A 23622-nucleotide genomic window follows, 5' to 3' on the forward strand; every position below is an offset into this window, starting at 1 on the left:
CATGTAATTGGAGTGTTTCTGCAGAGATTTAAATTTAAGTTTGTGTTTATTAAAATGAAAGTAATATACCTGTGACTAGCTAGCAATAGATCGCTCCATTTTCACTGGATTTTTTTGCAGATTTAGCTGCTAAATTGACTATCCTCCAGTTTCAAGTATTCTCAGACATAATGGAAAATCAGAAGTAAATCCAAGCAGCTTCTTTCTGTTACTGCTGTTACTGACCTTGGTGTTATTGACGTAATATGAGGAATGTCTTATCCAAATACCTCCAGTTAAAAAACCCAAGCCCTCTACTCTCTGAAATTGTATATTTGCCTGGGAAATTTTAGAAGTTTAGTAGAATAAATCCTTGGTGTTGCATTCTTCCTGAGCTCTTGGCTTCTTGCTATGAATTTTGTTTGAAAACAGGATTTTGGCTACTTCTTTACCCTTCACCTCTGTGTTTGCAGCTGAGGATCCCTGTGCTTCCTCACCGTGCTCCCCCTCAGCTGTATGCAAGGTTCTTAGGCCAGGAAAGTAYGAATGTGCCTGCAAAGCCGGGTTTCAAGGAGATGGGAAGATATGCCAGGCCATAAACCCCTGTGTGGACAACAACGGAGGCTGCCCAGAAAACTCCACAGTCTGCATTTACAAACGCCCAGGAGAGGTGAGTGCAGGAACAGCACGGGGCTGAAACAGCCGGWTAAGGAGATAAGTGAGATTTCTCACCACGTAAGAGGTGGTGAATGCAGATTTATAATCAAGCTTTGTCCTCCCTTAGGCATCTTGTGCTTGCAAGCTTGGCATGAGCAGGAGGACTCCTTCCTCCCCCTGCTCTCCGTTCCCCCACGACTGCCGGCAGTACTTCTGCGACATGACTTCCACTTGCGCCATCAATTCCCACGGGAATCCTAGGTGAGCCCATCGAAAGAAATCTGCTGTTAAAGGARTATCTGCAGGTAGGGGGGAAATAGCATGCGCTGAAGGAGCAGAGGCCCAAGGGAGGGTAATGTGCCCAAGTCACCTTTTGGGAAGGGCCTGCTTGCAATAACTCCACTGAAAGCAGTAYGTTTTACACCAGGATGTGTAAATCTTAGTGTGTGAGGCACAAAATGCTTTAAATTTGAGGTAGGAGAGTCTTCTGTGGAAGAATTGGAGGAGTAGCTCAGCGAATTGGTGGTTATAGTAAGGTCTTATTCAGTTAAYGCTCCCTCGCTGTGTGTTACTCCTGTCTAGTTAGTTTTATTCTAAGAAGTCCCATGTTTGGTTTTCAGGGCTAAATTCTTGTCTCTCTGGTCACTCGGGCCTGGAGAGTGGCTGAATGACTGGGAAAGGGAGTAGAGGGAAGAGACACAGACTKTGCCTAGCCCTCCAGGGAGCAAAGCACCTAGCAGTTGATACTCCTTGGATGGGAAATATTGCCAGATCGAAGACCGTTTTGGCACAATATCTCCCCAAACACCAGGCAAAGCTTCACAGAGGATTTTGTGTGTTACCAAGAAGAGCTGGAGCTTCTTTGAAAGACCAAAGGAGAAAGGGCAGCCCCATCCTCTTCGCTCTTTCTCTCCCGTGCTGCTAGAAGGTAGCTCTGCTCCTTGTGTGCTCCAGGCCAGGAGAGCAGCCCCGTGGTTCCTCCTCTGAACACAGGCCAGCGAAGGGAGGATTCCTGCTCAACACAAGCATTTCTGTTCCTCAGCAGCTGGCAAACAGCCCTCAGAGGCTGCACTAATGTCACACACGTCACCTGCCCCGCTCATCTTTGCATCCCTGCGCTAGCAGGAGCGTAGCTGGTCCTTGGACAGAATCCAAACAGGAAAAAACGTGGTTATCAGCTAGTAATCCTAAGTAGTTTCTAAGCAGTGACTGCAAGTGCRTGTGAATCAGGACAGAGATTTTCACATGTAGATAAGCTTTTCTGCAGAAGTCATTAGCCTTGTCACAGCTTTCATTGTCTGARACAAACCACAACCAGCTGCTGTGCTGGGACTGATGCTTTTCACTGAGCTATGATGAGGYGAAGTGGCAGCAGGGAGCTCTTTATTTGCTGGATTTTCACTTCTATGCTTGTTTTTTATACATGACCCTGCATTTTCAGCTGACTTTTACCAGTACTCACTGAACACTTAGAGAGGAGTCAAAAGCATCGTCCTCCTTTTTGGTCAGTCTTGAATTTACTTGCACTTCAGAAGCAAGTAAATTCGATCTTGAAGCTTCAGAATCTTGCACTTCAGAAGCAAGTAAATTCACCCATCTTATATTCCTTTTATTTAATTTAGATAGATAGAAATTACTAAATCCTTTCCTACACCTTAAATTTGGGAGTCGCCTTCTAAATGTAGATATTGATATATTGTCCTACTATAATTTGTCAAACCCGTTGGGAACTGCTTTATAATGGATTGCTATGTTTCATTTTTGTCTCTTAGCTGTGTCTGTAAGGAAGGGGAGATTGGAGATGGAAGAAATTGCTATAAAGATCTCATGGGTGAAATAAATCAACAGAATTTACGGGGACGACTTTTTAGGAAACTGAACGTTGCCAAGAAGATGTTTGGTAAGGGTCTTCTGAATTTCTGAGGGGAATGGAGCAAAGGTTGGGGACAAGACTGTGTTAGCAAAGGTCTAAAAGCTGCTGATAATAGATTTATTTCACAGTCTACGCCCATGTGCTCCAAAATAAGTAAACTATCAGCTGTCATAAGTCAAAATAAGCTCACATAAACAGTTCTGGACTGTGAGCTGAGAAAACTATTGCAAAGATCAATGTTATTTTGCATTCCATCAGTCCGCAGAAGAGAGAATCAACAATTTTGTGGGCAAATGCTTAAAACTAATAGCCACCAAGGTGGCCTGTGATACCTTAGGAGTCCCTCCACTTCTTTACATATATGTGTGTATATATATATATATATATATATATATATATATACTGGTTGCTTGCATCAGGTGAAGACAGGTAAACTGGATTATATTGTTCACCAGAGCAGTAATCATTGCTAGAGTTAAACTATATGCTCAGTAACTAGTTTGTGTTTTCCTTGTTTTTGCAGCTTCTGGTTGTTCGATGCTGCTGACCAAATATGGTCCTTTCACAGTCTTTGCACCGTCCCTTCTCCCAATTTATGATAAAATGGAGTTTAATGTAAGTTTTCTTGCTTGTAGCAAGTCTTTACTGTCTTGCCATTTCTTCCTGCTTTGCTTCTACTGCCTGTAGAAGATAAATGACACTGGAGAGATGTTTTGGAAGGCAGTATTTACACAAGCAATCTCCTGGGGAGATCTTAGTTAAGTTACACTCTCACAACGGATGCTACAGACCAGGAATTATTTTGAAATCTTCTATCTTTGCCTTCAATATTCACAGAGCTTTGTTTTAATGTCAGGGAATGTAAGCTCAGAAAGTTTTAAGTTTTTCTGGCCATTCCTCATGGAAAGCTCCTGCCTCCTGTGTGTGGCGATGCTCAAAACTCTCTAATACCTTTTTGAGCAGAGGTTTTCACTGCAGTAAGGTCCTGTGCATGGGTCCCAGTGGTAACTTCTAGAAACACAGAGAACAGACCAGGAAGGGCCCTTTGGTTGTCTAGTCCATCTSGAGACCCAAAGGGGGGGGTCAGTTGTATCTAAATCCGTATTAGAAGATTGTCTTAAAAAGTGCCAGTGATGGAAAGCACGGAAAAGAAAGGAAGAAACCAAGTATAAATTCAGTGCCTCAGACCACGTACATGGTCCAGCAAGAACAAAAMCCTTCTGTGAGGACTTAATGCAAGTTTTGTGATCTGGGGATGCAGGGATAGCTTTAAAATATAGTAGGTTTCTCTGTAGAGGCTCTCTCTGAAGTGGGGGGATTGCACTTAGGGGTGAAGCTGTTTCCTGGGTTTGGGTGAGCAGACACAAGCAGAAGCACAGCACTGTGGCCAAGCATATATGCTAASAATTCCTGTATGTGTTAGCTGGGAAAAAGGTATAGATAGGGAGTTAGTGATGTTAAAGCGCGTGCCCTCTATCTCCTTTATTTGGTCTTTACACCCAAAGGACACCCTGGCGGAGCAGTTATGCAGAATACACATTGTTCCTGGTATGCATCTGATAGAAGACCTGGTAAAGACCAAGACTCTGTGGACCTTGTCTGGACACCAGCTAACATTCAATAGCCAGGTAAARCATCCCCTAAACCAAACACAAGTCCTGCCTGCTTTTGTGTAGCCTTGACCAGGGCTCAAGCATGGTTTTCTTGGTGGTCTTTTGATCTGGGATGCCTACCCTCCTCTGCCTTTATGTGAACTGGTGTCCCCAGCACAGAGGGACAACTCCAGAAATGCACATGCAAGGGGAAAAGCCCAGGCAGGTTGTGTTTTCCTGGGCTTGGGCTGGAGGTTTGGGTTTGCTAGAGCACTGAGTACCCTGATACATAGGTTACATATATAGTACCCTGATATATAGGTCTATAGGTTACATTTGGTATGCTAACATCTCACATAGCTTCAGCGTATGGTTGTGTACGATGTAAAAGGACCAGACATCACCTGTGGGACTGTAGAATTCAGGGAACCTGACTCACTGGCTTCATATGGAGACTTTTTGTGGACATTATGAGCTAAGAAAAGCAACAGCCAAAGCTGCAGCCTCTAAATTCTCTACTCTGGCAGCAACTCCAGCTACGTCCTTGCCTTGGTGACCTACATGGGGGAGCACACTGAATGGAGCCTTGGCTTGCAGATGTCATGTTGTGATACCATGGAGATGTTTACCACAGGAAAATAACCTTGCATTGTTATCCAGATATACAGCAAATCATTTCGATATCAAGACCTGCCAGGGGAACTGTACAACATCCTGCAGTCGAACATACCAGCAGCTAATGGCATTATCCATATCATTAACACCGTAAGGAAAAAAACCAACGTTGACAACCCTGGAAACCCTCAGGTACAGAGACATTCTCATTTCTTCTATTTTATGGAATAATAGAATAAGCACTTTAAAATTTTTCGTTGGTCTCTATTGCATTTTGAAATTAGGCTCAGAAAAGTTGTCTCTGGGTTAAAAAGATTTAAAATGAGGACAAATAATGACTGAAAACCTATGTGCTTTGAACTCCTGTCTTGAATTTAAGACATTAGGAAGGGATTTAAGAGCTTCCCCACTCAGTCTCTGCTTTAATAAGCAACCTGTGAGCATCGCCTACAGAAAGGCATTCCAACTTGTGCTCAGACCTTGCTTTAGACCCAGCCTGTTTTTTTCTTTTTTCCCTCTTTGTATCTTCTTGCAGAAAACCATTGGTGAGATCCTTGCTTCAATGGAGATCTTCAGTCGATTTGAAACTATCCTGGAGGTAATCATCCTTGTTTGCCTAGGCAGGTGCTGCACTGCTGCTACTGCAAAACTAGCTACTACTTTAACAGGACTTTTTAATGACAGAAATTCACTAACTGCACTTGTGATACCAGATATGATGCTAGTGATAGATGATTTTCACTAGTGATACCTCAAGTGGGCTGCCTCAAATTTCCTCTCCCTTTCTACAAGACCCCCTCGGTGACTTGTGCTACATCCATGGTGAAATCTTGCATTGCTTTGCTGTTAAACTTTTGCAGAACTGTGGTCTACCTGCAATACTGGACGGACCAGGCCCCTTTACTGTATTTGTACCCAGCAATGATGGTGTGGATAAGCTGAGAGATGGGAGACTCATTTATCTTTTCACAGAGGTAAGAGTTAATAATAATTTAAGAGTCTTCAGTGTGTTGCACTTTGTGTGATCTGAATGGAAGCAGGTAAGAGAAGTACATTTGGTCAGATGGTTTAGTCTGACTTGGCCTTTTTTTTTTTTTCTTTTTTTGCTTTTGGATAGGGGGAAATGAAGAAACTTGTTCTCCAAGTGAATGTACTATAATGATACCTAGGCAATGTCAGTAGTCAATTAGAAGAAACTTGTCTCTCCTAGTTCCTGAGCATTGAAGGAATGATTAATTATTGTGCTGTSTTCTTTCCTTAGGGCATAAATAAACTTCAGGAGCTTGTGAAGCATCATATCTACACTTCAGGAGCGGTAAGACAAGCAGCTCCGGTTTTAGATATATGGGGGCCAGCCTATGAACATCAGTGTGGTTTGATGGCTGGAGGCTGGAATCTTGTGCATTGTCATCCATAACACTGAGATGTGATAAAAGTTACTCCTAAGTGAAGAACTGGTCAAAACTCCCCTGCTCCTTTTCCTGGCTTGTAGGGCTCCACCAGTGGCTGGTGGAGAATTCCCTTGCTAATCTGACCCTGCTGACAGCTGTATGGCTAAGGACAAAGACTCAGTTTTGGTTGTGCTGGACTTCAACTTCCCTGGGGAACAAATTCCGAGGCTCTTGTGACATTGCAAACAGCTCCCACAAAGCCCCGAATTTCTCTCTGACCCAYTGTGCACATTGGAGATACTTCCTGAAATGTAAACGATAAAGCCAATTGCCTGTAAAAAYGTTGTTTTTTTTTTATTCCCACCATTTCATGGTACTGTCCCGTCGTGTTTGTATTTCAGGTGACTGTAGAGAAGCTGATAATGATGCCACACCTCGTTACTATGGCTAACCAGGTACTAACCATCAACATCAGCACAGACGTAAGTATCACTCAGAACCCTTTTGGGCAAACCCCTTTTGCTAGGAGAACAAGTGGTTCTGGTTTTGAACACTGTACTTGGAGRCCAACTCTGCCTCCTCCTCTGCTTAATAAACTAGACTTAGATAAAATTGCTGAATTATTTTTGCTTCTCATCCCCTCTGTGACTCCACTAAGGGGCTTGACCATTTTATGTGGCTGCACTTGGTGGGTTGTACTAGCTGTCTCCTGCTCTAGTTTTATGTCGTTGGCACTGTCAAACAGGGTGAAAAAGCAGGTAAATTATTTGTGTTTCTGCACCAGGGAAGAATTCTGATGGATGAATCGGGGGTCCCCCTAAACATGAGAAACATCGTGGCATCAAATGGGATCATTCATACCTTGGATGGCATCTTCATCCCTCCTTCAATTGTGCCCATTTTGCCTCACAGATGCAATGAAGTTCAGCATAAAATTGTGAGAGTAAGTTGACTTGTCCCGTTCTCCTGCCAATAGTTGCTGTGGGTCTCACACAGTCCTGAAATGTCCCCCAGTGTGAAACTAKCTAGTTGTAGGTAGTTGTTTTCTGGCAGATTCCACACTACCCCTGTGTTCTTCCTTGTACCCCCGTTACTAACTCAGCTGGCAATGCCTTGGTCCCATCGCTGTCAACATCAACAGYAGCACTCACAAGCAGTGACACGTTCTGCTACCACATATTCCCCCCTGAACTGTTCTGTGCAGCTTGTTTTAGGTCCTTGCKCTGCACTTTGCCTCCTGGTAGGTTACTGAGGAAAGAATATGAGGTTTTGCTAAGCAAGTGATTTCTGATTTGGCACCACATGGTCAACCCAAAGAGGGATCCACACACCCTCCTGATTTAGGAAGGCCTTTTGCATGGATGYCCAAAGAGAGCACCCTGTGTTGTCCAGCTTAGTCACATAGGTAGTGGCCACAGGTTCAAAGAGACAGATCCTGCCCTGCAGTCAGGTTCAAACCTCTCTCTTGCAGTTAAGTGAAAAACTTACTCCAGTTCAGAGCCTGCAAGTTCTCTTTTAGAGATGTTTTGATACATGTCATGATGTTTGGAGAGCGGTAGCTCTGCAATGTCCTTGGCATGGGGAGTGGGTGCCTTTGAGCAGATTACATTTTTCTCTCTTGTTTTCTTAACAGGGTTCTTGTGTGGATTGCGAGGCCCTTAACAGCAGTGTTTGCCCACCTGGCAGCAGAGAAATGGTGAGTATTTCTGATTATTTGCTTAGTTTCTCCTCTGAAGGATGACCTGCAGACACACTGTGATAGACAATCCGTGATGCGAGCCACTTTCAAACAAATGGAGAGCAGGAATCAGCTCAGGCCCAGCTCAGGTGTATAGATCTGAGACAGGTCACTGGGCATTATCCCAGCAATGACCTGCTGCTCTCCCCTCTCTCCCTTCCCCTCTTAACTCATCTCACTCTCCCTTTTCCTGCCCTCTCTCCCCACCTCCTCCTCTCTTCTCTCTGACTCCTGCTCACTCCCTTGCCCACTCCTTCTTTCTCTCTGTTTCTCATTCTCTCTCCTTGCCCTTTTTAACTCCCTTCCTTCATCTCTTCTCCCTCTCTCCCCACCACCTTGCTCATTCTGTCCTTGCCATAAGCAYGATTAGAAACAAACAATGCCCCCTAAAAGGGCAGCCCCTTGGCTCTGATTTGTGGCCTGCTGGAAGCAAGAAGAAGCTGCCAAGTGCCTCCTTTCATGATAGCCATGCSATAAAGGCATCTCATTCACCACGGCTGACACCATGGTGAACTTCCTCAGCTCAGAGATAGAGCATAGGTGCTCTCTGCAGCAAAAGGAGCAGAGGGGAAGGTCACAGCGCTGAGGACTTGTGTTGTTTCTGCAGGAGGCAGCACTCTCCCCCAAGGAATGTGTCTACGTCCATGACCCACAAGGGCTGAATGTCCTGAAGAGGGGTTGCGCCAGGTACTGCAACCAGACTGTCACGGTGAGTGGGATGCCAAGCTGGGAAGCTCCCGTTGCCTTCACGGGTTCAGCCCAGCTTCTCCTTATCCACTGCAAGCGGCTGAGGGAAAACTCGGTGAGGCAGCAAGAGGAAAGCCRTCCTGCAGGAGAGCTGCCCCCGGGCTCCGTGAGCTGGCTACGTGCTGGAAAGCAGCTTGTGGAGGCTGCCCCAAGCGGGCCAGCTGAGCTGGAGGAAGCCGCGGGGGACAGAACCGTGCCACCTGTGGCACATTGCTCCGAGCACCCCGTTTTAGGCACCTTTCCCAGAGGAAATGGGGTACCATGAAAGGGCCTTGCGCTGTGAAGTGATTGCATCCTGTTTATTAAGTGCTGTGGGATGGCTGGGGAAGATAGTGCTTGTCCCAGTTTAGAGATCTCACATTCATCTGCAGTTCCTGAGCTGTCACAGTGCCCACCCTATGATGTGATTTGCAGGGGTCTCACTAGATATCAGCTGCATGTTTGCCTTATGACTTCCATTTGTCGTTCATGACAAGTCCAGCATTCATCCTGCACTGTCCCTCCCTTAGCAAGGATAAAGCAGGAGCAGGAGGGCTCCTACACTGTCACAGAAAGTGCAGAAGACAGTGGATTGTGAACAAAAACAGGGATGTGGTTGGAAAATTTAAGTATGGGAAAGCCTAGAGATGTAAATACACAAAGTCTGGTTCTGAGTAGTCCATAGCCCCAGTGGGGAGGACCGGTATTTCAGCTCTGTGAGGGCAAGGAGACTACAGATAATGCTTGCTGAGTCAATTGGCACTTCAGTGTTTCCGCTTTTGTTTCAGAAACTTGGATGCTGCAAAGGATTCTTTGGTCCAGACTGCACGCCCTGCCCAGGGGGATTTACCAGCCCTTGCTATGGCCGGGGAAACGTAAGTGTCAAAGGACCTGCTGTGCTGCAATGAGGCAGAGGTGCTAAAGAGCATTCTTAGCTTTTATGTCCTTTCATGGCTGTGTGGGTCATTTTTCATTTATGACAAAGACTCCAGTTCCAGATAAGTCACTTGAGCTCTARCGTGACTAATTTCATAGCTTTTGAGGTCAGCTCTGGTTTGTGAGAATTTCTATTACCAACACCACGCTTCAAAGTCCTGCTTTTGCTGCTGCTGTCCAAGTGCCTTTCAAAGACATCACCCCTTTGCTTTTCCCTTCATCCCTGTGTTTCAGTGACACAGTTTCCTTCTGTTTTCCTTCCAGTGCAGTGATGGCATACAAGGGAATGGCAACTGCCAGTGCTTCGATGGTTTCAAAGGAATAGCCTGCCACATCTGCTCAAACCCCAACAAGCACGGCGAGAACTGCAGTGAAGGTTGGTGACTCTGATGGACAGACTAGAGCAAAACGTAGGGCAAGGGCAGTGCAGGTCCATGTATCCTGGATTCCCTCCTGGCAACATCGTGAAGGAAGTGATGGAAACGTCATCAGAGGGTGTTCAATCAGCAATGGAAAAAGAATGAGGCTGGTAAAATGGGGGTGATGTGGGTCTTGGAAATCACTGGCCAGGTTTAGATGTAGGATTTTGATTTAGATCTCTCCTGCTTGGAATGAAAAGACATTTTTCCTTCCTGGCTGATAAAGACCTTGTGCTAGATGACCTAAATAGGAGCCTGTCCTTAGAGCCATGGCAGAGGCAGGGTCTATTCTCTGAGCAGGATTTGAGGTGAGATGAATGTCTCTCAGCAGATGTTGTTCTGTCAAAAAACGAGTGTGACTGATAGTCATTTGGTGTCACAGGAGACTGTGGAGGAAAGATGAGACGCWACAAAAGGCCATCACTGTGGCCATTTCTGGATGTGATGTACTAGCTGATCTTACTCCCTGTGCTTGACAGATTGCGGCTGTGTCCATGGTGTTTGCGACAACAGGCCCGGCAGCGGGGGTGTATGTCAGTCCTGGTCCTGTAAGGAGGGCTATACAGGGAAATTCTGTGACAAGACGTCTAAGAACTGTGGCCCGAGCGGGCTGTCCCAGTACTGCCACCAGAACGCTGTCTGCAGCCTCAACGACAYGGCAAGGTCAGTCTTTGTGGTATACAGCTCAGGTGAGCACCTGGGCACTGCAGGATCACACAGGAGATGGGAGGCTGCCAGCCCTGTACTGTGCACCTCTCTCTGCGTGCATGTTGGGCAGAATCATGAGTAATTCGGCCAACCTGCTGTGCTAGAAACCCAAGTCACAAACRTGCTGGGCTTGAACTGGCATGGGCTGCCTTTTTTGCTCTCTGCTGAGCATCCAAAGCAGCTGCTGTTTGCAGTTTCTATTACTTGTTACTGCTCTTCGTGCATCCCCCTGCCTCAACACTGTGCTTATTTTGAAGATGCATCTGCATGGATGGATATGAAGGGGATGGATTTTCCTGCCAGCCCATTGACCTGTGCAGTCAGCCGGAGCGAGGAGGCTGCTCACAGAACGTAAGTGGGGAAGAGCACCGAGAAGCTGCTCCTGTCCATTAGGAATGGGATCCAGGACCCCCACGAGTGTGTTTTGTGCCGGTCTGGTGCCTGACCTTCCCTGTCTGTGTGACAAGGTGCAATAACAGTTACCTCAACATAGWCACCGTGATCATAGTCAGCTACTTAGGTCAGTGCCAAAATGCAGCACCCCGGGGGAGGGTTTGGCTGCTTTGCACAAATGTTTTGACAGCCACGGAGATTAACTGTCCAGATAGTTTTTCTTTTGCTTCAGTCTCCCTCTCAAGCTCTTCTGATGTGTGTTAGTGTCTCTACTGCTGCATTCAGGCTGCAGTGCAGCAAGGAGCCCTGACCTGGGCTTCTTGGTGACGACCAGCACCACCTTCTTATCCTTAGTAAAGAGCTGCGGCCCTTTAGCATGGAAAGGGGTGTCCAAAAGTAGGACTTCACCATAATATAGACMCCCCTCAGTGAGAGGAACACCTTTAGCCATGCAAAAGGAAATAGGATGGGAGTGGGAACAATTTAGATCATTTCTGGGAGAGACCAACCTCTATCAGTGATTTCCTTCCCGCATGTCTAAGCAGAAGATTCTGATCTTCTCCAGGGAATTTTTCTTCTGAACATTTCTTCTTTCTGGGAGCTTTACAGGACAGGAGGAATGCCCTGGGTAGTCTGACACCCATCTTATCATACAGGTCTCTGCCTCCATGAAAACACTAAGCATCTTCAGAATGGCTTATCTCAATTATGAAGTTGTCTAAGCACTTTCTGTGAAATCTGCCCCCACAGCCCACCCCCAGTGGGCTGGTCAGAGCTGGTCCCTCAGAACCTCTCGCCAGGCTGCTGACAGAGCTGTGCTGGGTCTTTGAGGTGCCTTTCCTCCCTCCAGCTGCTGAGAGCAAAGCTTTTTCTCTCCCTTCTCCCAAGGCTCTGTGCATCAGTACAGGCCCCGGCACCGCCACCTGCCAGTGCAACCAAGGCTGGACGGGGGACGGGAAGGCCTGCGTGTCCATAGACAACTGCATGCTGGAGAGCAGAGGCGACTGTCACATCAACGCCAACTGTGTCTATCTTGGCCCTGGCCAGGTACGATCGYTGCTGAAGAGCTTGCTGTTGGACTTGCATTGCCTAAGCTGCTCCCTAATGGTGTGGGATTGCCAAAGGTGGGTTTGCTTGTGAGCTCTGCAGCAGAAACGGCAGCTCAGCCCACCCAAGGGCACCAACACGTCAGCAGCTGCTCTGCTACTCTGACCAGACAGAAAAGCATCATATGCAGCTGTTCATATAGGCGTTGGAGGGAGCTGGGCTGGAGGCAGSTGTCTGGAAGAGGTGGCCTTTCATAGGCCACCCATTTCTGCCCATTGTGTGAGGCAAGACAGTACAGGTCAAGAAAAAGTGCCAAACCCATAGCAGAGGTAGGGCAAGATGCTGCAAGCACCCTCCTAGATATCTCAAAAGTAGGAGGCCTGAGAATTAGCTCAGCTCTTTTCGCCATTCACAGCCTCACAGGACAGTTGAGGTTGGAAGGGCTCGTCTAGTCCAACCCTGCTCAAGCAGGGTCACTTAGCCAGCTCTTGAATTATCTCCAAGGATGGACACTGCACAACCTCTTTGAGCCACCTGGCCCAGTATTTAGCCACCAAAAATGTCTTTCCTTAGGCAGAACAGCCTGCAGTTTGTTTCACTGGTAGAGCTCTTTTAACAAGCAAACGATGATGCTCTGGTAAGTCTGTAAAACAGAGGTGTGTCTCTCTCTTGAAGAGCAAGTGTGTGTGCAAGAGGGGCTATGCTGGGGATGGCTACAGCTGCGACGCGATCAACCCCTGCCTGCTGGACAAYGGCGGCTGCCATGACCTGGTGAGTGCCTGTGGAGCTGGCCCAAGGCTGGCACGGCCATGGGGTCTGCTCTGCTCCATGACAGAGGCTTTCCAGACACGGCATTGGGAGAACTGCATGGATTTACTACTAGGGAGGTGTGGGGGTCATTGTAGAACCCAGGGGGATCCTCTGCCTTTTGCAGATTTACAGCACCGAGGAATGAGGTGATGGCTTTGCTGCATAAGGGAAAAGTTTGGTGCCACCTCAAAGGTGGCTGTACCAGGAGGAAGGGGCTTGGGTGGTTATTCCTCTAGCCCAGGCCACGGGAGGCCAGTATTTGAGTCCTAGATAGGTGTAGTTCTGCCTCGCCTGTGTTTGATCTGTAATGTCTCCTTTCCCTGTGTTGGCAGGCTGCGTGCGAGCCCCTTGGAGGAGGCGAGAGGTCCTGCATTTGTCCTCCAGGCTACCTGGGGGATGGCATGACCTGCTATGGGGACATCCTGAAAGTGAGTAAGAGCAGATGTCTGAGGTCTTCTTCAGATTACTGGGACACAACTGTTCACAATGGGCAAACAGGCCTGGAATACTGATAGCACAAGCAATTAACGGCTTCCTTCTTGTCAATTATATTTCATTTCTACTTTGGAGGCTGTTTCCATAGGATCAGGGAAAGCTACAGCCTCAAGCTCTCCCTTAAAGTCATTCAGTTTCAAATGTGTGACCTGCAAGGGAGGCAGTGAGTGAGGGCAAAGCTGCTTGTGGAGTATGCTCGGTGTGAAACGGGACCTTGGCATGTTTGCACAGCTGTAAATAAGTCACAGTTCCTCTGGCAGATCCTCTCACCTTTGGTCCTTTTAGGTGCTGCTGCAGATGGTATCCCTAAGGTGCTGCCTCTTTGCACCTTCCTTTCCTGTTACTTGCAATGACAACTTGTGCCATTGCCAGCCTATGTGTCTGTGTCTGCACAAGACCAAGGAGAAGGCACTGGTGCCAATCCCAGGTGTCTTAGAAGCCATCAGCAATAATTTCCAAGCTGCTTCCCCTCTGCCTGTGCTGTGCAATATGCCATTTGCTATTTGCAAGATTTTTTTTTCCTGATCAGAGCTAGCAGGGCTCATTTTCTGTCATCACGGTCTATTCCCTTCCCTGGGAAACAGGAGCAAGTGCAGAGAATTTGAAAAGGGGTTGTTATTTGGGGAATTTCCTTTCTTAAATCTCCGGAGTTTCCTTTCAGGAGTGCTCCGCCCTCCCCTCCTGTAATTATTGCTGGATTTGGAATTGCAAAGGGCTCCTTCGCCCTGCCTGGGTATCCCTGCCCTCAGCCCCGGCCCAGCAGAGCTAACCCGCTGTCCTTTCTGTTTGCAAGGAGCTGGCCAGGAGTTCCAGCTTCGCAGCCTTCTATGACTGGATTAAGGTAAGAACAGCCATGGGATGACRGCACAGGTAATGTGAATGCTGCTATAAAGGGAAGGGAATCCCCATTTATCTTTTCCACTAGAGAAATGCCAAACAGCAGCAGTGTTCAATGATTACAGTGCAGATGAAAAGAAAAGCCCTGGGGACTGGGATGGAGATTGGGCTATAAGTGTATTTYGAGTGCCTTGTTCCTAGCACAGGAAGAAGCTGGGGTTGTGTTGCACTTAACTTGCATGGTTATATTGGCTGTAACTCCTGGTTGTCATAAAGCAACAAAGAACAAAAAGGGGAATATACTCCTAGCTATTGTTCAAAGGGCCACACTCAAGTTAGGCTATGTACTTGTTTCCTTTCCTCTTGCTGGCTTTCTGTTTCCRGTGTGGTAACGACAGCGGCGCTGCACGGGCTGCAGCGAGCCTGGCGATGCTCGCTGTAGGGATACAGCATCCGAGGAGCCTTAGTTTCCATGTGCCAGGAGGGTGTGCTGTGCTGCTTAACTCACACTGGCTTTTGGCCCATCCGCTCCGAGCCCGCGCGAGCGGGATGGCAGCCAGAGCTGTTGGCTGTGTTGCGGTGTCGATGTGCCACTGGCCGGTCTTATTTGTTCATCTTTGTGCTTTGGACAACAGAAATCTCTCTTCAGCATCCCAGCAGGAACCAATGTCACTGTGCTGGTGCCATCAGAAGCAGCTATCAGAAACTTGAGCAAGGCTGAGAAAGACACCTGGCTGGACCCTTATATGCTCTCCTTTTTAGTCAGGTAGGAAGGAAGTCCTGTCTTTGCTTTCCTATGCCAAACAGCAGTAACACAAAGCCATCAGCTCAATTTCTGCTCATGCAAGCCTAGCTATCTTGAGTTATCTTGAGATAAAGTGGAGCTAAATTAAATATCGAGCAGGCAAAAAGGTCACTCAATGTTTGAAACAGAACAGGTCAGGGAGTTGGTAGTGGATTTACTTTTCATGTATTTGTACAGTAGCAGTTTTCGTAACTGCTATCCAGAAGCAGACTCCAGCAGGACAGGGAATTCCCTCTCTCTGTTGTTTTCTCCACATGCTTAGCTTTTTGATGCAAGAGATGCATAAATCTTGGATTTCATGATTTTGCCTCCCTTTCATTACAAATAGTGCCCTAATCTCTCCTTTACCTGCATGTGTTCCCTTCAGGGCCCACTTTCTTGAAGGTGTCTTCACTGGTGAAGAGCTCAGAAAGCACAAGAGACCGGAATTAGCCACCCTCAGCCCACACATCAGATGGCAGATAAACAACAACAGTGATGTAAGGGTTTCTTATGTAGCACACATGCACCACTATTGAATTAAACAGCTCAAGAGATGCTGTAGCCTGTGGGGAACCTAGCGGGGACACTGGTGCCCTGAAATTCATGAAACTTTTTAACATGATACCCGTATGGAACCTTGAATGACCAATATACCTGGTTTGCATCTGCTTGGCAAATTCTGATGCTCTCCCTCTGACCCTTTTGCAGGCATTAAYCATTCAGAATGCAAGTATAATGGTCAGCGACATCCCTGCCAGCAATGGCATTATTCACATCCTCAGTAAGGTAAGCTGGTATCTGCAATATTGGGAAATGTTGCAGGTATTGCAAGACCTTCGCATCTGTTGTGGAGGAAAACAAGAATGTGTACATAGACAGTTAGGAAGGAATATAATGGTAAAAAGACATTTGATTGTCACAAGATTCTGACAGATGTTTCCTGTGCAGTAGAGTTTATCGTTTAAAGCATTTAAAGTAGCTCAGGAGTTCCTCTTCTTTTGGCTGAGAGATGTAGAGCWAAGGCTAGTGCAGAATAATGCTGTGAGGCTGTTTCTCCTTACTCTTCTGGCAAGCAGGCCAAGCGGTTGGTGTGATTTCCCCCAGCATCCTCTGCCTGACCCAACTGATCCATTTTTCCTCAGGTTTTGCTGCCTCMTCTAGCAGACATCCCACCAAGTCCCCCAGATCTGCGAAAGCAGCTTGACACGGTCACCTCCTTCAGCACATTCAAAGAGTTGTTGCAGGTAGGCAGCTGGTGTGAGCTCTGTTGATTCAGGGTTGTCACAATCTTTTGAGCAAATACCCAAGTTATCTTGTACAGATGGGCCTAAACACGGGCTGGATAAAAGGGGAGACCCTCTGAGTTTCCTACCATTCCAGCTTCATGGTCTGGAAACATCTTATTGAGCAGCCAAGGGGTTAAATGCTCAGAGTTCGATCTCTCTCTACATCTCTGGCATGTTGTTAGAGTAGAAAATGTCTGTCTACAAACTGACCGCCTGCAGCAGAAAGGCTGACTTGAGAGAACAGAGAATAGAGCAGAGAAAACTATAGGGAAAGAAGGCTTGCTTCCAACAACAACAACAACAAAAAAGCATTAATATCAACCCAGGGAGAGGAGCAGATAGAGATGTATATGACTGAGTGAAAGTTGTAATTTGTCATAGCCAGTTTTCAAGCAGTTCTTCTAGTGCTCTTGATTTTACCTGCAATTCAACTGTAATCACTAATATTGATTGTTTGGACACTTTCTTTTTAGCAATATAAGCTCATTGAAAAAATTGAATCTGCTGAAAAATACACAATATTCATTCCTGGAAATACTTCCATTGAGGAATACTGCCATGCTGCCAATGTGACACAGCTGGTAAGCACACTGCTTATGTACAATCTGAATATGTGTGGCGATAATTGCAAGGCTATATATACTGTCAAATCCTAAACTTGAGTTCAGTGGATTTGAGTGTGGACAGGAGGGAGCAGAGTTGATGAAAAAGAAAGAAAGGAGAAGAAACGTGGCAGAGAGGAACGTTTTCTGGGATGTTGTAATGGGTGCTGAAGAGAGGAGCTGGACTCCAGATGCTAATTTATGTGTATGTTTGTATGTGGATTGCTGGCACTCCTCCTCCTGACAGTGGCAATTTTTAACCTTTTGAAAGATTAARCCATAAAACCCTTATGGCTTCACTTAGTGACAGAGTCATCAAGTGTAATTTGTTACTGGTTGTGATGAGAAGTTACTGGGTTCTGTGAACATAGTGGTTAAAATTGCTTAGGAACTCTTCTCATAAACATATAAATACCTCGGACTATTGCAGTTAAGGAATTCAAGAGCAGCCTAACTTTTGGTTTTCTGTGGATTTAGGACATTGAGACAGTGCAGTACCATGTTGTATTGGGAGAGAAGCTTTTCCCTATGGATTTGAGAAGTGGAATCCATAAGAAGACCATGTTAGGGTTCTCCTACTGGCTAATGTTTTACCAAAACAGCACCCAGGTAAGGAGGAAAGACTGTTCTGCCACTTGAAGATATGGTTGACATCACACTCTAAGGCTCATGTCTGTTCTGGATGCCCATCAGGTCTGCGGGCTGTGGCTCTCTGATGGTAGTCTGTGCAAATTGATGGTCATCGTCTCAGCCCTTTCCTTCTCCTTTGCAGAAGTTCGTCAATAATATTCCTTTGGAGGGAAAWTTTTTTGAGACGAAGAATGGCGTGTTAATTGCGGTTTCACAGGTCCTCCAGATACAGAAGAATCGTTGCACTGCCAATACCACCACCATACTAAAGGTAATGATGTTTACCAGTGAACCGACCACCATCTCACAGGGTTTCTTCATCTYCCAAAACAGGCCATGTGGTGAATAGCAGAAGACCTACCTTGTCTCCTACATATGGATGATACAGTAACTTAGAGCCTGTCCCCAAATGAGCTGCTGAGCAGCYCTGCCTTGTACAAAATGGGGCACCATGGAGCCTTGTGGCCAGAGTTCAGTCCCTGCTTGCCTTGTGGCCATTTGAAGATTGTAGGGTCAGACTAAGGCAGGTCTATTCCATTAAAGATCAAGAAACAAAGACATGCAGCTTTGCAAGAAGGAGCTGCTCTGAGCCTGTGGTAAGCCCTGCTCCAGTACAGAGACTGGGAGGTCGACCATGAAGTCTCTTCTGGTTTCCTTTGTGGTGCAGTCTCAGCCCAGAGCGCAAAACTAAGACCTCTTGTGAAGCCTTTGAGAGCAGCCAGGACCTGAGGGACTTGCCTTGTGATTTCTCCTTTAGYGTTTTGAGTCATGAACACAAATATGTGGGTGTTTGTCTCAGCCAGCAGCCTGAGATTAGTTTCCTGGTGTGACATGGGTGGAGGGCACACAGGTGACTTGTCTCTTCTCTGTGCCCTAGTCAAAATGTGGCAAGTGTGAGAAGGGGATCAAGTGTCCTCCTGGATCATTCCTTATGGTAAGTCTCTGGTTCATGTGGTGTCTCACATGCTGTTCGCAGATAGTGCCTTGATTTCCCTTCATTGTTCTATAGAGGTCCTCTCAAGACCTATAAACATGTGTCCTGGGGCTTGCTCCTCATCAATGTAAGAGAAAGCAGAGCCAAGAGAAGGTGAGGGAGGTTTATGCTGGAAAAAGAGAACGTGAAGCATGGGGCTCCTTAGAAAGCTGGTGTCYGTGCTCTGCCTGTATTTCAGGAGCCTTTCAGAGCATGTAGCGTGGTGAGTCCATCTAGTCTCTTAAAAAAGCAGCCAGCCCAAGAGGGGTCTGTAACTGCCCTTCTCAGACACCGAGCAAAGCACAGGAGTCTCCGGGAGGTGGAAGGGAGGCCTCAGGAAGGCACATCCATCACTGCAGGGATATGCACGTTAGTGAGGCTGAAGAAGAGGAGGGCAACGGGGAGCAGAGAGAACAGATCTGTAGAGCATTTCCAGAGAGGGTGGGCACAGCAGGTCAGGACAACACAGTCTGCACCCAGAATACTGCATTAGCTGTTAGCTGCACTGTGGTGTATGATTTGTTTGACTAAACACTGTARTATTTTCCTCATTTGTGTTCATTTTGCCTGCAGGAATTTCCAGGAAGCAAGAACCTCCCTCGCTGTGAGCTGCGCTCTGGGCCTACAACAACTACAACAACATTTGGCTGCCACTTCACCTGTATAAAAGTTTTCCTGGTAAGAAAAGCATTCGCTTTGAATAATTCACTTGGACAGAGGCAAGATGGGTGTTAGAAATACGGCCTGTGCAGCATGTCCCAGCTGAGCTTGTGCCATTGCACAGCCCACACCGTGCTCGCCAGGAAGCTGCTCTCCGGCCTGGGAAGGGCACTGGAATAAAAACAAACCCACGGAAATGTCTGTGCACCGAGGAATTGTGGCCTGCTGCTTTGATCCTGTGGCTTTGGCTTTTGTGGCAAAGAGGAAGAGGAGGAGGTGAAGGTCTGCAGCTTGGTTTCCTAAGGAAATGAGGCAGGAGTGATGGCATTTTGCTCATGCGTGTGCCCTTCCTGTTATCTGGTGACATGATTGGAGACAAACTGAAAGGAGGAGCAGAGGGGTTTGCGGTTATTGTACTCCCACCAGCTTTGTGAAAATGAGTGGCTGGGAGAAAACACTGGAAGAGGGAATGCTAAGGGAAAAGCTTGGGTGAATTTGACCATTTTAGACATTAAGACATCTCCCTGGAAGGTTTGGTAGAGTGACGAGAAGGAGAGGCGGTCAGATGTATTGCACATGCAGGCAGAGGTTCAGGCAGCGCTGGGTCTCTTAATCTGCTCTATCCAACTGCATTCCCTGAGCCATCGCTGTGGCCTCCCATGGYTGCAGTGGGAGAGCCATCCTACTGCATCCCAGTGCTGACTGGGATCAGCACAGTGGTCGTTTATAATGRCTTTTGCCCAATCTGTTCTCACAGGGCACTCTTTCATGCATTTACTAAATTTATATTAATACCTACCGCAGTTATCTATGAAGGCAGCATTATTTAATCTTAGCAGGGGCTGTGCCTTTTCCTATTGATTTACCAGTARTTCTTAGGATTTAAGGTGTTTCAGGGAAACGATATAAGCAGATTTTTTGTTCGTTCTCTTTCCAGAATACAACAGCTTTTTCACAGGTAACTGTGTGCTGTATGCACTATCCTTTTGAGTGGAGAAAAGGCAGAAAACTACCTGCACTCTGCTCTTCCATGCATGGACAGAACTCCTTGCTAGCACAGAGCCGAAGGGCAGCACCTTCCAGAATAAAGCATGCTGGAGGTGCTGGAGGATGCAGCTTTTGCTTCCTCACCCGTGCTGCACAAAATGGCTCATCCTGCCCTCTTCTTGCTGKTTCCCTAGAGATCCGTCTGCTGCCCAGGCTACTATGGACATATGTGCGAGATGTGCCCGGGGAAGCCCGGCCAGTGGTGCTCCGGGAATGGGGAATGCCAGGACGGCATGGAGGGCAGCGGCGAGTGCCGGTGCCTGGAGGGCTTCCACGGCACTGCCTGCGAGATGTGTGAGGTGGGCCGCTACGGAGCGGACTGCAAAGCAGGTGACAGCGATCGCGACTAGCGCCGGCGCTTGCGCTCGCCGGGGGAGAGTATCACATCTCTCACGAGGGGCTGTGGGAGGGAAAGACGGTCCCAAGGCCTCGCAGACCTTCAGGCTAGGAGCTGGCAGCTCCCTGAGAGGAGGAGCGGAGGAGTTCAGCGCTTCTGGTCAGCCAAAAGGGGCCCCGTTTTTCCTCTGCAAAACCCAGATGTGACTGTGCTCTGTCACTCATCCCGACTGTGCTCTGTCACTCATCCCGCTGGCACCCAAGCTGCAGAAAACAGAGAAGCTCTAGACTCTTCGCCCTAATAGCAAAGGAGGAAGAGCTGGTAACTTCTGCAGTGTTTTCCTTACTGCAGCTAGATGCCCTGGACTGTGAACGTAGGGACACAGTAGCCAGCGAGGCAGCAGTTTTCCTCTGCTTGCCAGTCCTGGCTGGTTCCACGGTGATGACCGCTTGTTTTCTCCCTGCAGAATGTGCCTGTGACAACGGCATTTGCAACGACGGGCTGCGAGGGGACGGGAGCTGCGAGTGTTTCTCAGGCTGGAAGGGCCCTACCTGCCGAGAGGGTGCGTGGCGCTGAGGGGCCCGCGGGGTGGTAGTGCCTGTCTGGTAGGGAAATGCAGTGATTCCCTTTGGTTTCCAAAGCAATTCTCAGCCAGGTGGCTACGACTGCATGTGCTTTGGCCCATGGTAAATGCTCATGCCCCTACAGAAAGCTTGCAGACTCTGGGATTTCAGTCAAGCACATGAATTGTGGTTTCAGTCCTTGTTTCATTCCTACCAACGTGGAGGCCGTGCAGGTAGGACTGAATGGAACCATTAGATAGAGAGGATAGAATTTGCCCCCTTTGCAGCCCCTGCCAGCACATGGTTCTCCTGCCATCATACAGGACACGCAAGTCAAYGTAACTGCTGGTGTGTCCTGTCATCAGCCAGGGCACCACAAGCAGGGCAGTGAGGCTATTTTGCAGGATATTTTACTCCAGATGGCAGAAATGGATCCAACAAGCAGTAAACTGAAAATTCCAACTGGTGTTTTTGTTTTCTCTTGCAGTAATTGAGATTGACTTGTGCAATAACACTTGTCATCAAATGGCCAAGTAAGTAGAGCCAAAGAGCTGGGTCGTTCTGAGAGAGCGTGTGTCTGTGYGTCTGATTGACTGCTGGGTGACTCRGTGTTTGGGGATTCRCAGAGAGCTCATTAAGGTACATCCACCACAAGAGACATTCAGGCTCTGATTCTGGCAAACCATCATGGAGATTCATGTCCTTTTTCAGTGCTGCTATTGTGTCCTTGGGTGGGTAGGACCTTTGAAATGGCAGGACACTTCCTCTGGTAGGAAGTGGGTAACAGAGCCCCAATTTTTGGGTATGTTTGCCAGTCTGTGTTACGTGTCTGGGTTGATTCTCCGGAGCTGTAAAGAGATCCTCAGCCACTGCAGACGTGTTCCTCTTCCAGTGTCATCTCACTGTGGACTCTAACTTCCACCTGCCCGACTTGTGCAGTGCGTTTCCCACTGTCAAAGCAAAGCAGGAGGTATCAGTGACTGCTTTTCTTTTGCTTGTTTCAGCTGCCTAAATGACTCAGCAGACTCCTCACCGACTTGCTCCTGCTCTGCTGGATACACAGGCAATGGGACCCACTGCACAGGTATGTGCCTGAAGTGTGGGCAAGATCCAGGCTTTGCAAAGATAGGTCGTGGTTGCACAAATGGAAGGGTTTTGTTTGTGAAATGCTGGGTGCAATGCTGCTAGGAGAGGGACCGTTCCGATCCTCTTCCTCCCAGCCATCCACCAGCAAGTCTGCCATGGTAGACAGGCTTCTCAGTCCAGAGTGTCGCACACTTATTTAAGTTTAGCATGACATTTAGATCAGCATCTCTCAGGTTTGGATGAAGCCCGTAGTTTCATTGAGAAGCCAAGGGTTTTTAATAAGATGWTGTGATTTTTGTTAAGACAGATGATTATTCTGGTACCGTTCATCTTCTCCAGATGCTCTGAGCTGATTCTGCTTCTCTTGTTTCTGGTCACAGAAATAGATCCGTGCACTATTGATCATGGTGGCTGCTCCGTACATGCTGTATGCACTAAAGTGTCCCCGGGAGAGCGAACCTGTGTTTGTAAGGAAGGCTACGCTGGAGACGGGACGCTCTGCATGGGTGAGCTCTCACTGCTTCTTTTGGTGGTAGTGTCAGGTGCATGAAGGAACTGCAGTCAGGTTAAAGTACTGAATTTTCATGTCCCTTTCAGTCTGATCATGCAGTGACTATTTCAAAGCCAGTAGCTGTTGGCTTACTTTGATTCAACCTCGTTTCTGCTTTTTATGGAGGTGTGGAGGTGCATGTCCACATAGATGTGCACATGTACCCAAGTGTGCGTGCTCAGCATCCCCCCATGCTGTGGTTAACCAAGTGATCATCACTRCTCTGGCAGAGCTTCACCCAAAACTAGGAAGAAAGACCATGCTGCCCTTGGCGCCCATTCTGCTAGATGGCCTCAAACCAGTGTATAAAGGCACACTCAGAACAGCCCTGAGAGATGTCTTGCTGTGGGACATGTCATGGGGAGACAGGGGGTGAGGACAGTCTCCTAAGGCGATGCTCTTGAGATGGGGGTGGAGCTGCAGGAGAGTTTGGTCTCTCATCCTTGAAAGCAGATTCAGACAGATGTGGGATTTGGTTCTTCCTTCTTTCCCTGTTACAAGTCATCAGTAGAAAAAGGCCCATTGCCACCAAGATGTTTCCCAGACTGGGAAGATSCTTCCTCTTGCTTTGCCCATACTTCTTTGTGTCCAGTTCCAGCTGCCTTGGATATCACTCAGTGTAATGTGGTGTTGTTGTTTTGACACAGAGGTCGATCCCTGTCTGGAAAGCAACGGAGGGTGTCACACCAACGCCGAGTGCGTTAAAACGGGCCTGAAGAAGGTAGGTGTCTGCGAGGGATGTCAGGGCAATACTATTATGGAAGTGGTCGAAGCTGTGCTCGCCTCTCAAAGAAAAACAGTCCTTTCCATGGCAATACCGTCTTGTGTCTTCTACGTCAAAAACTTGCCTGAAAAGGGTACGAAAAGATGGCTATTTCCATAGAA

The 23622-nt window shown here is 47.5% G+C and overlaps 1 protein-coding gene across 1 annotated transcript in view; it reads left to right on the forward strand.

Moving 5' to 3' along the window:
* STAB1 (stabilin 1) overlaps positions 1-23622 on the forward strand; it is a 44609-nt gene that overhangs the window by 8868 nt on the left and 12119 nt on the right. Inside the window, exons 9-44 of the mRNA XM_026046120.1 lie at positions 453-649; positions 764-897; positions 2409-2536; positions 3033-3124; positions 4015-4137; positions 4762-4908; positions 5252-5314; positions 5577-5690; positions 5978-6031; positions 6509-6589; positions 6892-7050; positions 7741-7803; positions 8453-8554; positions 9360-9446; positions 9772-9883; positions 10406-10589; positions 10892-10985; positions 11916-12074; positions 12750-12845; positions 13217-13312; positions 14173-14220; positions 14852-14982; positions 15389-15500; positions 15712-15789; positions 16146-16247; positions 16763-16870; positions 17369-17500; positions 17664-17792; positions 18399-18455; positions 19068-19172; positions 20336-20531; positions 21005-21100; positions 21589-21634; positions 22106-22185; positions 22568-22693; positions 23385-23458. Of these exons, the coding sequence (XP_025901905.1) occupies positions 453-649; positions 764-897; positions 2409-2536; positions 3033-3124; positions 4015-4137; positions 4762-4908; positions 5252-5314; positions 5577-5690; positions 5978-6031; positions 6509-6589; positions 6892-7050; positions 7741-7803; positions 8453-8554; positions 9360-9446; positions 9772-9883; positions 10406-10589; positions 10892-10985; positions 11916-12074; positions 12750-12845; positions 13217-13312; positions 14173-14220; positions 14852-14982; positions 15389-15500; positions 15712-15789; positions 16146-16247; positions 16763-16870; positions 17369-17500; positions 17664-17792; positions 18399-18455; positions 19068-19172; positions 20336-20531; positions 21005-21100; positions 21589-21634; positions 22106-22185; positions 22568-22693; positions 23385-23458 (3905 nt within the window). The remainder of the gene's footprint in view (positions 1-452; positions 650-763; positions 898-2408; positions 2537-3032; positions 3125-4014; positions 4138-4761; positions 4909-5251; positions 5315-5576; positions 5691-5977; positions 6032-6508; positions 6590-6891; positions 7051-7740; positions 7804-8452; positions 8555-9359; positions 9447-9771; positions 9884-10405; positions 10590-10891; positions 10986-11915; positions 12075-12749; positions 12846-13216; positions 13313-14172; positions 14221-14851; positions 14983-15388; positions 15501-15711; positions 15790-16145; positions 16248-16762; positions 16871-17368; positions 17501-17663; positions 17793-18398; positions 18456-19067; positions 19173-20335; positions 20532-21004; positions 21101-21588; positions 21635-22105; positions 22186-22567; positions 22694-23384; positions 23459-23622) is intronic.

This window comes from Nothoprocta perdicaria, unplaced genomic scaffold, assembly GCF_003342845.1.
Source record: "Nothoprocta perdicaria isolate Ctin4 unplaced genomic scaffold, notPer1 scaffold_42, whole genome shotgun sequence".
Lineage (NCBI taxonomy): Eukaryota > Metazoa > Chordata > Aves > Tinamiformes > Tinamidae > Nothoprocta > Nothoprocta perdicaria.